Here is a 16,334-nt window from a genome sequence, read left to right as displayed (position 1 = left end):
TTAAAGCATTATAATTGGTGTCTACACTTTGACACTTAATTCTTCAAGCAAATACCTGCATTGTAGGTACCTGAATGCACATGAATCTTCTCTAGTAGCAAGCATCAGCCGCTGCCATTGCAGCAGAACCCTGTAGGCTCAGGTACGAGCCTTCCTCACCCCGCCATTCCCCTGTTCAGAAGCAGTCGTTGATTTTTGGCTTGAAGAAGCCCCTGGACTGGACAGACTGTCATCCTCCCAGAGAATGCAAAAGTCAGAAGAGACTCGAGTCAGACTTTTTGCTCAGTCTTCTCAAAGCTGAGCCAGGAAGGGCTTTGTGGCCTGGGAGACTTAGTGTTTTCAGCGGGACGGATGCTCTGAGGATGCAGGGGAGCCCTTCATCTGCCATGTGAACGTTTACGTGTGCCATTTCCCACATTAAATAAAACTCCCGCTCCTGTTTGAAGAGCTGACTGGGTGAGGTCAGTCAGCAGTTGGTACCCCTGTTCTCACATTGTAGGAAAGCAGCATAGATTGAAACAGATCAGCCAGTGCCCATAGTCCAAAGTATTTTGTCTTTTATTGCTGGAGACAGTTTAACAGTGAATTCAAGCTGCAACTTTAAGGGAGGGGGGGGAAAAAAAGATTTGAACGAGTCCTGTTGAAATGTGCCAAGCTGTGTGTAGGGTGAGTGCCTAGGTCTGTGTGAGCAGGCATCGTGCTTCAGCATGTGGACGTGGTTTATGTGGTCGGAGTCCAGGCTCTTGTGGAACACAGGGTCATGCATCTGATCCTGAAAAAAATATTTTTGATACTAGAGCACTGCAATGAAATAACTGTATTTAGATTTGTCATTGGTGAGGCAGAGATATCATTGACAGCAAGGCTGTGTTACACTGGGGCCTGGCTGGGTAGAGCTGATTTTCTCACAGCAGCTGCCACGGGGCTGCCTTTTAGCTGCGTGACCAAAGCCGTGCTGCGCAGCGTTGGCGCGGGGCAGGGCCTGCTCTGATCCTCGCTCAGCCCCGCTGGGAGGAGGCGGGGTGGGCGCAGCCCACTGGTTAGTCCGCACCAGGCGGCGTGCCGCTCGGTGACTAAGAGGGATGCTGGCGGTCAGCCGTCCTGCACCCAGGACCTGGCTGGGCACGGGGCTGCTGAGCGATTGCGATTGCATCACTTGTTTTGTTTTGCTTTTTCTTCCACAAATCCCTCACTTACCTAGACTTTTTATTTTAATCAGGATGCCCAAATTTTCTTTCTTTTACTCTTCCTTTCCTCTCCCACTGTCCCGCTGGGGTGGAGGGGGATGACCAGCGGTTACGTGGTGCTGACCTGCCTGTTGGGGTTAAGCTACCACAAGTAATTAATTCTTTTTACAAGTACATTGTGACTGCTTTCCCAGGCAGGCGGCATCACTGCTGGCTGGTGTTGCCAAGTGCTGTTGGGAATGAACTGCCCCTTGTCAGCATGGCAGAATTCCGCAGGGCTTTGGACCACGATGTCCTTCTTTGTCCGGACTGCTGACACCAGTGCAGGCGGGTCCCCTGCAGCTCTGCCAGGCCCCTCGCTCCAGCCCTGCTGTCCCTCGCCCACCCCAGGGTCAGGGGGAGCTGGAGCTGCGCTTGGGCCCAGCACTGCCAGAGGACACCCATTGGGGGCCACCCTTAGAGCGTGAAGTTGGGGGGTGGCCAAGGCAGGGGCGTTAACCGTGGTCCTTGTGTTTCCCCAGGGATCGACAAGGAGAACGTAGAGCTTTCGCCCACCGCCGGACACTCCAACAGTGGGAGGATGCGCCACGGCTCCGCGAGCCAAGTGCAAAAGCAGCGCAGCACTGGCAGTTTCAAACGTCACAGCATCAAAAAGATTGTGTGATTACTTCTTTCTAATTTTTTTCTTTATTTTCTTTTCTTTTGGAAACTGACTGACACATGTGGGCCCTCACAAGGGGCCATCCACTGGTTGTGATGCTGCACTTGATTTCAAAGTTCCCATCCTGTCAGCCGTGTTGCCAGATGATCAACTCTTGAAACATTGCCTGAATTTTAATGCCTTCATGTCTTTCCTTCTGTTCTTGATGTAAGCCGGTGTTTCAGAACTGCCCATATAGATCCTGACGGACTTTGTAGCCGGAGGAGGTGTGGAGTTCTGTAACACTGCAGAACCGTATCGTGTCCAAATACGAAAGCCATTTCTCATACAGTTCTGCCGTGCTTCTGTTATCTGCCTTGTTTCTTCTCTAAAGGAAAGTGTTCATCCTTACTCCTGTTTGCACACTTTTCAAGGTAGTTATCATCATCAATTACTAAATCCCATAAACAATCTCCATAATTACGCCATTCATCTACTTCAAACATATGCTCAGGATCTGTAAAATATCCTTTCGCTTTACCCATAGTAATTAACCTGGCCAGATCTTTTAAAGGGCCTACTCCCCGCTTTTCTAAAAAGCATCATAAAAGTGCTACCTCTTTTTCCATAGCGCGCTTAAAATAGTCCTTTTCCTTGATTAAGATGCAGCCTTTTCCCTGGGTAGACACTCACGGACGGCGAACCTTTCCTTGATTAACGTCGGTTCAAGCACGGATCGAGGTACGATGCCTGCATCAGTCGATCTTCGCTCCCTGGTCGCTGCTACCAGTGCTTCTCCGTCCTCGCTGTCCGGTGGAGAACAAGGATTGGGGGTCCCTGTTCGGGCGCCACTTGCGACGAGCGAGGGGAAGCAAGCAGCCGACTCAATGTGAGTGATAAAGCAAGCTTCGATTTATTACGGCGCGATTATGTCTTATATACAGTTCCAGTTAATTTTATGCCTACAAATCATCTGCTAATTGGCTAAGCTCTAAAGGGTTACATTTTTATACGTCCTCCTATTTGCGGTTACAGCGGATAGCTACAGCGGGTTCGGGTTACACCTTGTTCTTCATGCTTACTCCCTTAAAGTTGTTTTTCTGTTTTTGTACAAGGTCAGCACAATCTTATCTCTCTTCTCTCTTTCACAAGCCTGGTAACTTTCCACTGCAGCTGAGCTTCTTAGTGTTTTTTTTTCTCTCTGCGGCCTAGTTTGGTTCACTCAGACTTAAGCCAGACTTATGTCAAAAAGTCGTATCACACAGTCCTTCCATAGTACCGTGGCCGTTCTCTTTCATCCATTCTGCAACAATTCCCCCTTTTTCTTTTTGGACAAGGAAAACTGGTCCAGTTACACGTTCAAACAATTTTCGAATACAGGAGAGAGCACAACTTAAACATATAAATCCGATGACAACAATTATCACTATAAGTAATACACTTTGTAAAAGTCCCTTTAACCAGCCTCCTATTCCAAACCAATTTGCTAAACTTTCTAGGCCAAAGAATCCAACATCTTGTTGAATCTTTTGAGAATGTTCCATCAACTGTTTAATTTCTTTGTGTATGGAGCTGGAATTGTCTTCAAGGTCCATACAACACATGCCTTCAAAATCTTCACAGCCATGTCCATGTGCTAATAATAGAAAGTCAATGGCCATGCGATTTTGTAAAACAGCATGTTGAACAGTGGTTAGGCTATCAGCTAGGTCTGATAGTACCCGGCTGGTGAGGTTGGCTTGTTTAACTATCCAACAAGACAGTGTTTCTAAGTTTTTATGGGCTCGAGCAGCAGCAGCACCTGGGATAAAAAACGAAGTAAAAAATACTTCCCATTTATTCCAAAGTTGTACACTATCGTCACAGGTGTTTTGAAGAGTTTGCATAACATCTCTTTTCCATCTTGTTGGATTTGACTTGTTACAAGGTGTGGCAGAACTTTCACCAGCACAAGGATACTTAGAAGAATTTAGATATACACAATAAGAGGCATTCAATGAGTCAACTAGTTCAATTTCTTGAGGATTAGGACCAATAGAAAGTTTGTCATCCCAATTATCAAATTTATCAAAAAACTCACTCATATTTGAACCTCGAGCTAATTGGGTAATCTTTGTCTGGCTAAGAGACTGGTTAAGGGTGATCCAATCTGAGTCATTTAATGGCACACCTACTAAACAAGTTAAAAAGGGTACACTAGGAGTTGACACGCTTGCACAAAAAGTGGTTGTGTTGACAGCTCTGCTTAAGGTTACCCATACATTTTCCCGCACCTCAAACAGTGATTTAGATACAAAAGCTACACCTATAACAATAAGATTAATTAACACAACAGCTGTTAACATCATGATTAGAATATAGATAAATTTACACTAAAAGATTAATCACAACTGTCACTGGTTGTTGGAACATTGGTCACCGCTGCTTTGGTCCACTTTGCTGGGATCCACTGTGGTCCTGTGGCAGTAAGTACACACATATAACCTCTTCCAGCATATTTCACTTCTGCTGGTCCTTTCCACAAACCAGTTGAAGGATCCCTATACATAACAAACATTGGAACATCATCTTTACATAGCTTAAACATACGAGTGCAATGCTAACAATTATTACTATAAGCAAAACACTTTACAACAGCCCTTTTAAACTACCAGAAGACCACCCTAATAATAGAGCACCATAACTTTGTCCATTAATTATCAGAGGTCCTCAGACACGAGTTGCAATTTTTTGTGTTCGGTTGTCAATTAATGTTGTATCTACTGCTGTTGCCAGGTCCAGGCTGAGGCTCCCTCGGGTGGCGGGTTGTAACACGGTGTCTGTCGATAAGAGTTGGTCATGTCTCCTGGAGGGGGTGTCGTGAAGGTGACAGGAGTCGCGATTGGGGTCGATGCGCTGCGGCTCCTCGCGCTCGGTTTCTCGTTTCCCGTCTGCCGACAGACGTTGGTGTTGTGGGTTCCTTGCTGACAATTTCGGCACCACACTTGACGTTGTCGACATCGGTCACGGGTATGTCCTGGCTTCCCGCATCGATAGCAGAGGAAGTCTCGGCGTGTGGTGGTCACTGGCTTCGGGGGCGCGGTAGCCCCAGGGGGGCGCAGAGGCGCAAGCGCTGCAAATGCCTGACTTTGGGCTTGCACTAAATCTCTCCCTACTGCTTGGATTGCTTCCACTAGCAAGGCTTGCTGACCTACTGGCACCCGACTCATTCGCTCTAGCATTGTTTCTACAGAAGAATCTAAGGGCAGGGTTACTAAAATGCCTTTGGTGTAACTGTTAGTATTCTCCAGAATACACTGGCACAATAACTGCCCTTTCATAAAGTTAGGTATATCTGGTGGGCTCACTGTGGAGGCCTGACTCATTCACTGTACTACGTAACTGACTTAATATTTTCCAATCAAAGCCTCCCAGGTTCCCCGTCTTTGGTTAGCGGCATTCATCTGATACGTTACAGGGAAAGCTTGTAGGGGCTTGACTTGATCAGCAATATAAAATATTCCCTGAGCAGCCGCTTCTTGTGCTATTTTTTGCCAATTAATGTGCGTAGAACGCACCAGTTACTTTACTGTATTTTTTTTTTTAGAATTTTGTATTGACTGCCCACTGCTATTTTCTTCCTCAGCAGCACTTTCGTCAAATGTGTCCCTGCCCTCTGGCCCCCCCGAGGCTACTGCGCCGAAAAAGGGGGGGGGGGGGGGGCGAAGGACACGAAGGGTCTATAGGTGGTACAGTGGGCTCTATAGGTGGTACAGAGAGCACTGTTTGTGATAAAGGGGGTATTGGAATGTGATTTTCACATGGCATAATTTTTCCTGCATTAGGATCTGCGCTTGCAAGTCGGCTTGGTACTGCCGCAGCAAGGCGCTTTTCTGCTTGATATCTTTTTACACAATTAGTTACTTCACGCCATGATTTCATCAATTCTTAGCAACTTTATCATCATCAATTACTAAATCCCATAAACAATCTCCATAATTACGCCATTCATCTACTTCAAACATATGCTCAGGAAGTGGCTTTATGAGCCAGGGGAAGTTGCTATAATCCTGGTTTTAGTTCAAACATGTAAGATTTTTAGCTGTGGACTTTTTTTTACCATACTTCAAAGAAACTTACAATAGCCGCAGTACAATGAGCTTAACCAGAGCAGTACATTAGATTAAATTCCTAGTAATTAGCAATAAATGTGAGAGGACAAGGAGGCTGCACGAGTCTCTTCATTCCCCAGACCATAGCTTCACATACCTGGACTGTGTACGGACCAGACTGGACAAACTGGCTTTTTTCCAAAGCGAGTTTTTTTTTGTTGGGTTGTTTTGGGTTGGGGTTGTTTTTTTTTTTTGGCTGTACTTTAACTGCACTAAAAAAGGTTGTACGGTGGAAAGAAAATCAAGAACTGACTGTTGTGCTGTCATTGTAGCAGTGTTGAAAATCTATCGCTGCTTTCTTCCATTTAGCATAAACTTTAGTTTTGCCCTTCCCAACAATACGCACCTTTGAGAAATTCCTGGCAGAGAACCAGGGGGGTCTGGAGGGGGAAATGGAACGCGTTAACGTCCAGCTCTGGGGGACTGTGCTCACAAAGCTGCTTTCGTGCTGCCCAAGCAGTGATACAAAAACAGCAATGTTTGCTGAAGGTACATGAATGTAACAATAACTGACACTGTCAAATCCAGGTTAGGTGTGAATGTTTGCAGTGCAATTCCTGGGATCAGTACAGACATCTGCAGTCCAACCCATCCTGCAGAACGTTTGAGGGGTTCTAGATCGTGAGGGTCCGTATGTGGGGGTTACACAAAACTGAAGTTGCTGTCACTGTGAAAGACTTGTCAGCTACAGTCGTATGTCGGCGATGGACGACTGTGATAACATGCTGCTATGTTGATGACGCGTGAAGGCGCAGCGCTGGGTGCTGCACGGGCTGAAAGCGTGCAGAGCGCTTGGCCGCGGAGGCAAGCGGAGGTTCTGGTGGAAGGGCCTGTCGTTGGGTGCTCGTTGGAGGGCTGCGGCTATCTCCTGCTGAGGAACAGCCACGCTTCCCAGTTTCAGGTCCCTGTTGTATGTTAGAAATTAACAATCCATAAGTGGCTTTAAGGAAAAGCAAGTATATCCACTATATAAAATAAAATCCTCTAGTGCAATTTTGTTAGTGGCTTTCAGTAAATTAAACTCCACAGCTAAATTACTAGGGAATGGTACAGTTAAGTGTTTGGATTTTATTGATATAGCACATAACTCACATGTATCCACACAGTAACTATGTAACATTTATGTAAATAAAAATATCTTTATTGTATTGATTCATAAAATAACAATTTAATTTCTTTTAATTTGTTTACAGTCCTGGAAAGACTATGAACACTGACTTAATATGCAAGTAGTTTGTCAAAACTAAAGGAAAACTTAGAATTAGCAGTCTTGAAATAGACACGTTAGAAAATGGGAAGAATCGTGCAATTAACCAAATTTTTTTATTCTTGGCTATGTAGGAGCTGCAGTGAAGTGTGGTTACTGAACTGATACACAACTATGAACGGGATTGTGAGGCTAGAACTGAGTTTAGGAATAGAGCAGTGACTCATGCCATGTCCTAAGCTGCTCCTCATGTAAAACTCTGGGAGCTGTCGATTTAAAAACCGTTCTCATCTCATATGTTGAATTGCAAAGAGCCACCCTCAGCATTGCTGCCAGTCTGTGCTTGGTTGTGCTGAACTGAGCTAATTTCAGCCTTTTCCTTTTTGTTGAAGACAATGAAAGGTAGAGGCCTGAAGGATTTGTAGGTAGAGGAAAAAGAATCTCTTGTAAAGGTAATTTGCCATTAGAGAAACATAATTTTCAGTTGTTTCTCCTACGAGCAGATTTTCTTTCAACAGAAACAGTAATTCCAGATGAACCACCAAATCAGTTTTGTTTGGACTGGGTGCATTTGAGAGCAACTCTTTTTCAGTATTTTGCATTGTCTGTATTTAAAAGGCATCCCTAAATTAGAATTAATGCATTCTTTGAAATACATATAATGTGAAATCAAAACAGACAGTGACTAACGTTACCTTTCATGTGAGAACTAGAACTACTCCAGGCTCTCAGTCCCAGCTGAAAAAGACTGTATCTTCATAAAGTCAACAAAATTTTATTTATTCTGTTTCCTGGAAGGAGGGGGAGTCTTTCGGTGTGTTCACTGCATGGTTCAGTGAGGACCTGAACTTCCTTAGAGCAGGGGTGTCAAACACGTCGGGTAACGGGGGCCGACACTGGGCGTGATGGCAGTCGATGGGCACAGATGGGCGCCCCGATACACAGGAACGTTGTCTCCCACCGTCAGTCACTGGGAAGCTTCTGCTTAGATCGTGGGGGGAAACCATGGCCTTTAAAGATTAAACTCCTATTAGTAATTAGTTGTTCAGTGCCTTACTGTCACATTCAGCACTTGGCCTGCTCCCTGTAACAGCCGCTGCTGTTATTTTGCCTTTTGGTTTTCTTTGTTACTTTCTCTTCCTGTTGTGGATACTCTCTGTGCTGCTCCGTTCCATTCCTGTGAGCGCCGCGCTCGGCGCCCACTCCAGCCATCTTGCGTGCTCTCCTCACCCGTTACTCCATTTGTGCTCTGCGGGATCAGCAGGTAGCTGCTGGTGGTGATGTGGCCTCGAAACCTGATCTAATGAGCAGGAGACAGATCTAAGAGTTCCCACCTTTGAGTCGCTGCTTCAGGCAGCCCGCAGACTACCGGGCAGCCGCTGCTGCGTGGGCTACTCGAGTCACTTCTTGAAGGCTGGTTCTGCAGCCGTGGAGTCTGTGCACTCCAGAAAGAAAACTCAGATTCAGAAAAAATCCAATTTTAACATGTGGACCATTAACTACATCACAGGGACTGTATGTTTGACACCCCTGTTTTAGAACACGTTATCCATTACACACTAACTACAGTTAAGTACTGTAAAGATGATTAACGTTTTATGTTCGTATTTTCCCTGACTTAAAGATAATTCAGTAGTATTTGAATAGTGCATAACCTACCTGTTAATTATGCCAATGTTTCTGCTTTAATGTGCATGAGGTTTCCAAGAACAGGAAACATTTCAAATAAGTATTGTGGACTGAGCACCTGGGAGCGTTCCAGTGCTCTATTCCTAACTGGGTTGTAGGTTTTAGGGCTTTTTCTGTTTCATTTAAGGTTCATTTTTTTCAAATGTAATGAAGCACGTCTTATTGTTATGCAACAAATTTACCACAGAAAGTCACTTCTAGTGTTGGTCCCACAATTTTTTTTTAATGCAGTATATTCACCTGTAAATAGTTTTTGTGTAAAATTTGACAGAAAAGTATATTTACTACACTGTAAATACATGTGACAATATATTGTATTATTTTGCTTTTTTTGTAAAGCAGTTAGTTGCTGTATATGTATAACATACAAATTTGATTATTCTAGTGTTAGTAACTGTTAACTACTACTACTCCTTCCTGCTGTTGCGTTACGTCATTTAAAAAAATGCTGTGTACTATAAACTTACACTGTGTATGGTATCTTACTATTTCCATTTGGGCCTCGACTTTGAAAATGTTTCCTTGATCCACAATCCTGTTCATATTGTAAGCAAGTGTGCGACAGCTGGCAAGAGCCCGGCCGATCCAAACGCAGTGGTAACTGTAGGTAAAAATGGTAGAAACCTGGTTTCGGATAATTATTGTTCACCCCGTTTTCCCCTCATGTATGTACTTTCCTTTTTTTTTTTTTTTTTTTTTTTTTTTTAAGTAAAATGTAAATTCAACCTCCTTGAAGTTGTTTGAAGGTCATTCACTTGTGCTGCGGGACGACGTTGGTGTGCTCTGAAATCCTTTTTCTTGTGACAGCGAGGTTGGGACAGGTTCTTTGGGCTGGACCAAGGGCCCCATTGCAGCAGGCACTGGATCAGCCCTGGTCCCAGACCTGGAAACCCACTTTCTCTGGAGAAAATCAGATTCCAGTCGAGATCCAGTGTCTCGGATTTGTCTTTCCAGAGCGCTGCTTCTATGTGTGTGTGATCCTGCACAGTTCTAAATAATGGCAAAACTGATTGCCTGTGCATAACTGAGGACAGAATGAAGCCCATTGTCATAAATTCCATGTCACTTCAATAAGATTATCATAATTGAATAATAAATCAGAGTATTTCTTTTTAAAATGTAAATTTAATATTTTAATAAAACAGCTGCTTGGTCTTTAAAGAACATTTCAGTATAATTTGTCTATTTGAGCTTTTCTAGCTTGGAAGCTTGAAGTTTCAACTGTCACGCAACTTTTATGACAAATGATTAATCAAATCTATTTTTCTTTTAGGGGAATATATTACTTTCCTATTAAAAATGTATAAGTACTTATATTCTGGCTTTGTGAACCGTAAAAGGATGTAAAAACACATTAAAGCGTGACTGCATTGACTTCTTCTGAGACATCTTATTGTTCCTGCATACTGACCATACCCCGAGGCCTGCTCAGTTGAAAATGGACGGACAGTGGAGCAGGTGCGTCGTTGCAGTGCTCCTGCTGTCTGCAGGGAGGGCATGAAGGGATGAGCAGCAGTTTCTGAACCGTTAAATTTTGGGAGCACTTTTTCTGTACTCCAGAGGAAATGTTCATTAATCCTAAATCTGAAATAGCAGCACTGACGAGAGCAGGGAGCCATGCAGATTTTTCCTGAAAAACACGTACTAAATCACTGCTGCTAAAAACACTTTTTAAGTCCCCTTTTGGATCTCCCTGCTATTTGAGATCACAAAATACACTGTAGCCACAGTGAGGGAGTGAAAGGAGAAAATTTTATTTTGGTTACATCTTTACACAGTTGGAAAAACTATATTTAGGGAAAAAATTGCACCCTTGGAGCAAGCAGTTCTTTCTTAGGAAATTGCTTCAACATCCCTGCCCAGCTGATGCTGCTAAAATATTTTACAAAGGAAAAAAAAAAAAGTAAAAATTCAGAACTTTTTTTATGTATAAATTCTGTTGTAGAGTTAAGTAGGGCAAAATCGTAGAAATGGGAAGAGAAAGGGAGCTGTTATTTGCAGGCAGTAAGACTGACCCATAATGCCCATAATGTGAGTGGCTAATTACTCAATATTAAGCTGTCTCCCTGACTGGCATAAATATTTCCAAGTACCTCTGACTTGGAATAACAAGCCTTCACAGTTAGCTAGCCATCTGCTAGCTAGCCCAGAAGTTTCATACTGAACTGCTAATTTGCTAAGTAGGAGACTCTTAAGCACACTGAAAAACTGCAAAGAAACATGCACAAACATTAAAATGAGAAGCTCTGTCCCAGCACTGGGGGGATGCTGCCACTACAGGAAACCACGGTGGGAATCTTGTGCAGAATCTGCCGCCTCTGACTGTCAACATCAGCGCTAGGACTAGCCTCACCCTGGGCTGCTTCACAGCTGGGAGCAGCTGGCTGAAGAAAATGCATCAGATGCTAAGGGAAATGGCTGTCCTGCCTGTCACAGCGAGCTGCTGTGAGGGTGGGGAGACAGCAGCAGATCTTTGCTGGCGCTGGCTGCCCCTGGAATGGCTTGGAGCCATCAGGGAAGGTGACCAAACACTGTCATGAGTTAACTGCTGTGACAGCGACAGACTTCTCATGCATGAGACCAGGTGAAATCGGATCCCTCATGTCCTGCAGTAGGACCGAATGTTGCTGCAAGTTGGTCACTTCAGCCATTGTCAAATGCTTTGTATTTTTCCATCCTACCCACAGGCCCATCTATGTGGGAAAGGTGGACAAAGAACACGTGAACCTAAGTAAATACGATGTGATTAGTCACTCACTGTCACTGCACTAAAAACTGAAGCCAACCTCTTGTAGCTATGAAGAGCGCTGCTGACTGTTCCGTTTCAAAGTAACAATGGCCCTTTCCCGCCACTGAAGTTCATGATTTATAGGTGTGAATCCTTTGTGCCTTGGAACATCGGTTTCTTCAGTTGACTGCTGCTATGTTTAACAAGCTCTCAAATAAAAAGAAATCCCAGAGTTGTGCGGGTGGAGGGTGTAGAATAACATCTCCCGTGATGTGACTTGTTAAAACAAGCACGGGTTTGTTCTTCAAAGCAGTAATGAAAAAGGCGGCTGATGACTGCATCTTTAGGGATATTCAAATGATAGCGCTATAAATAGCGATTAGTAACTATACGTTCAAGAAAATCCCACTGAACTATTACATTGTATTTTCATTTTTTTCCCTCATAATGTATTTTCTGTCAGAAAAACTAAAAATACCTGCTCTGCTGCTTCTACCCCCAGTTAGTGTTCTTGGAGAACAAGGCCTGCCCAGGAGGTCTGGGTGCTCAGTAGAGCCCTCACGTGTCCCCTGAAGAAGTGGCTGCCCAGACCTCCACGGCCTGTGAAGGTGCAGGTAAATGAAGTGGACGGGTCCAGAAGAGGTGGAGCAGGGACGGGCCTGACTGAGAGTGAGTTTTCCAAGATCTAGTTCATCAACTCTGCTTCCTGGGGCTACTGACATTTAAGATAGAAGATGCCAGGCATGGGTGCCTCTGCCTCACCTGTTCTGGGCTCCATTCCCTTTGCCCTAATTTGCCTTCTGTGAGGTTCCTCCGCTTGCTGGCTGTGCTCCCTAGCTCCTTGCAGTATCAGCCATGGGGGGTTTTTTCCCCCTTTCTTGGTGATTCCCAGCTGTCCCTCACCCCTCCTGGAGCCCACTCTGAGACTGCCGTTCCAATTTCTGAGGCCCGGGGTACATTTAGTATAGGATCAGGCAAGTAAAAGAGGAGGCTTTCACCTCTCCTCGAGGGTTAGCGCATGCAAAGAGGGTGCAATGAGAAGTTCTGCGTAGTGCGAGAGAGACCCGCCCAAGTGTCTATAAACAGGCATGACTGAACACGGGCCAGAGACAGCACAGAAACAGTGGCTCTGAGCCAAAGAGGCCAGTTCAGAGCAACGCAAAACATACAAAGGCTTGAAGGCCCCACAGTACAAACACGAATGAGGCCCCTGGGGTGGCTGAGGCAGCACAACAAGAAGGGAAGGAATTTCCCAAGGAATTGCCCAAAACACTTAGCATCCATCATGCAGCAGGGATCAAAGAGCAAAGGCTGCCTCTGTGCTGCTGAATCCTGCTGTACGTTGAACTACTCACACGAAGAGATGCTCATGGGAAGGGGAGAAGCGGCCATCCACCAGCTCTGCGCACTCTGTCCTTCCGAAGGCTGCACTGCACCTTGTTCTCTAGGGCTGCTTCTCCTCTGCTCTCCCTCCAGCCAAGCCCATCCTTGATTTTAACTCCCGGTCTCACACGGTTCCTGAAAAAGGGAAAAATGGCTGCTACCCCCTCCATCCACTGCAGTGCAAACCCAGCCGCACTGCTGTGAGGCGGTGCGGCAGAGGCAGGCACAGCTGTGTGAAGCGACCCAGCGCCCACCCTACCTGCTGCTGGGAGAGGAGAGCTCTGCCGTGGCTGCGGAGCAGGATACGAGGAGCACCACGATGCACCCCTTGCTGCTGACAAAGGCAAAAGAAGAGAGCAGCCGTTACAGACAGGCTGGCACTGAGCGCAAGGCACCTCCTGTAGCACTCTGAGGACTGTCTCAAATACCCAGCAAAGCAATTCAGCACACACACCCCTGTTGGCCCTTATGTTCCAGTTCTGTTTGAGATGTTAATGGCCATACATGTAACTTACAACAAAGAAGAATAAATTGGCCTCGAGGATGCTGAGGCACCTTTCTTGTTCGTTTCTTGCTGGGAACTTTTGTTTGCTTTTTAAATAATCATGAAAATTGAACTAGCAGGCTAGAAAGCTGTTTCCCACTCATGAAAAATTCAGGCATGAACTGTTTCTGTAAGAACATGACTTGTCAGACACAGAAGTGGTTAATCGTTCTGTTAGCAATTTTTTGACATCAGTATAACTTTATTATTACTCACTAGAATATATTTTTCTTCTCACTATAATGCTTATGGCCTTTGCTGTAAGAGCTCAGCTATGCACTGCACAGAGAGCAAGACACTGGTTTTGTCCCAGGACCTTAAAATCTTTATGGTCACCACGTGTGTCTGGCACAGGCTGTCTTTGTGACCTTGGACAAATCTCTTAACATCTTGTGGTCAGGCAACATGAATGCCTGAATTGCCCAACTGTAACCTGCAACTGTAACTGTAACGTGAACTGCCCAAGGATGGCTGTCACTTGGCAGAATTCTTAACAAACTTCTGAGATCTTCAGATTAAAGACATTAAAAGGGCAGAGTCTTAACATTGTTGCATTTTTTCCACTTCATGTGTGGCACAATTTATAGTCTTTAAGCAGATATTTATTATTAATTTCTGATTGCTCTAAACAAAAAGACTGAGGCGAGCCGGGAACTTTTCACAGAAAAATACTTACACAAATTACTAATTTAGGAAGAACAATCCTGCCCAATAAGGATTCTGTGATTTTTCCAAGTTACTCATTTACACTCTCTAATGTACTAACTGCTTGCTGCACACATTTGTAAATAAACAACTGAACAGGTTCAACTCCAGCCGGCCTGGTTAGTTAAGCCAATAAAAGTACCCTGGTGTCCTGCTGTTAAGGTGTTTACAACAGAAGATTTACTGCATCATTACATCATGTAGAGCATGCTGTTTACAGCCACGCAAGCTCATAAGAGCAGAAGACGCTTTGCAGAATTAAAGACTGGAAAAAGGAAGTAGGCTAATTTTGGAGTAATCTATTACTTCTAGATGAAAAGGAAGACCAGGCTTTCACAGCTATAAGGAGACTGATGCTTTCCTAAACCACTGAGCTCCCACTGGTTACCACCAGGAAATTACTCTGGTTTGTAGTCTCACTTCTCCATTGCTCTGCTGTTCCCTGTCTGCCTCTTCTTGCCCCAAAGTACGGATGAGCCATCTCTCCCTGGCCTATTTCTTCCCTCTGACTTTACCTCTGTGTTTCCAAAAGATGAAAAAGCAGCCTAAATTGTTCCATTGGGAAATCCTGAGCCATCTGTTACCACGAAGATGGGGCCAGTGACAAACCAAGAACAGTTTCCTCTTCATTGCACACAATGCAGAACCAAATCCTGAAAAACTGCGGTTACAGCAGTGTCCCAGGGGCCACCCCGGTGCCCAGGCACAGTAGGTGCCCTCTGATTTGTGGCAGAAGCGAATACAGCACCAGGCTGCACAGGAAGGAGGAGCACCTGGCAAAAGCTGACTCCTGTGACTCTGCCTTTCCATGCAACTGTGCTGGGTTATGTGAAGAGAGGATTCACCACTGCCAAACTGCTCTTCCCACACAGACCCAGCTGGGCGGCCAAACTCCTCCCCTCCCTGGTGTTACAGTGTTAGTGACACAGAAATTAACACTGATCGCCCATAAAGGTCAGCACAGAACTTTTCCCAAAGCATGGCTGCTGCTCAGATTGCTCCAGCCACACCCGATCCTTTTCCCCTTTCACACCAGGCTGCTGTGCAAACTCCCAAGCTCCTTAGAGTAAGTACAACTATTTCCCACAGTCTCCTCCAAGTGACTTGCACAGAGCTGTCTTGAAAGCTACTGTCAAACAAGCCCCTATGGCCTGAAGAGCGCTCCAGCCCAGCAACAAGGAGCCATGCTTTTCTGCTGTTATCCCCCCACCAAAGCCTCAGAGATTCCTTGGGACACAGAAATCATTTACACACTGTATTTTCTCGAAGGATGCAAAAAGCCATGGGGAAAAACGTCGCAAGTATTCAACAATAAAATGAAAACAAGAGTCTCCACTAATTCCAACCCTGTGCTACCTTGCTCAAACACTGGTTTTCATTCCTTATTCTGGTTTGGCCTCGGCAGACAGCACCTCCAGTCCCGCGCGGCTGCAGGTGCCTTCTTACTGTCTAGTTCCATCATCAGCTAAGTGTTTGCAGCATTTGCCTGTAACTTTGTGTAAAGCACAGATTCACCACCCTTTTACTCGTTTGAACAGCATGGTGGAAGTCAGCAGTGTCTGGCTGTGTTAGGAGACAATCAAGTGCCTTGCCTCTGGGGCCGAGACGAGCCTGGTGATCACAGCAGAGAACAGGGCCGAGCAGTGGGCGCGATGAGGGTGCTGAGGCGCAGTCTTTCAGAACTACGAGAGGACGAGGAGCAAAGAGCCGTTCCGAGCCCTTTGAAGAGGCGAATCAGATACCCAAGGCCTGGCCGAAGCACCAGGCACGGCAGGTCCTGCAGCGGGAACCCCTCCACAGCAGCAGCTGCTGGGCCGCTGGCATTGGCGCGGGCCGCTCCCCGCCTGGGCATGAGGGACGCCACGGGAGCCGGCCCGGGCGCCATTACCCCCTGCGGGCCTGGCCAGCACCTCGCCTCTCCGCTCCGCCTCACACACAGAGGGACGCCTCTGCGCCGAGCCCCGCGAGCCCCAGGGGAGGGAGGGAGGGAAGCGGCGCGGCTCGGCCCGGCTCCCTCCCGGAGCGGCGGCAGCGATGGGGGCGGCCGGGCCGGACCGTGGCGGAAGGGGCCGCTCCGTGCCTCGCGCCGCTCCCCTCAGG

General features: G+C 45.9%; 1 protein-coding gene and 1 long non-coding RNA gene across 4 annotated transcripts in view; one reads left to right on the top strand and one right to left on the bottom strand.

Moving 5' to 3' along the window:
• The window catches only part of NF1 (neurofibromin 1), a 114,013-nt gene extending 103,765 nt beyond the window's left edge, over positions 1 to 10,248 (top strand). For all 3 annotated transcript variants that reach the window (XM_080374168.1, XM_080374167.1, XM_080374169.1), the window contains 2 exons: positions 1,709 to 2,261; positions 5,840 to 10,248. In XM_080374168.1, the coding sequence (XP_080230294.1) occupies positions 1,709 to 1,851 (143 nt within the window). In that variant the 3' untranslated portion in view covers positions 1,852 to 2,261; positions 5,840 to 10,248. The remainder of the gene's footprint in view (positions 1 to 1,708; positions 2,262 to 5,839) is intronic.
• On the bottom strand, positions 2,268 to 16,315 carry LOC308058462. Its single transcript, XR_013925806.1, has 4 exons — positions 13,436 to 16,315; positions 13,245 to 13,316; positions 3,920 to 13,120; positions 2,268 to 3,610 (listed from the first exon to the last, which is right to left on the bottom strand). It is a non-coding gene; the product is annotated as an uncharacterized lncRNA (long non-coding RNA).
• Positions 16,316 to 16,334: the final 19 nt, after the last annotated feature.

The sequence above is a fragment of the Falco punctatus genome (assembly GCF_963210335.1).
Source record: "Falco punctatus genome assembly, chromosome: 1".
NCBI classification, from domain to species: Eukaryota; Metazoa; Chordata; class Aves; order Falconiformes; family Falconidae; genus Falco; species Falco punctatus.
Note: the sequence above shows the minus strand (reverse complement) of the source record. Positions and strands in the feature narration are given on the sequence as shown.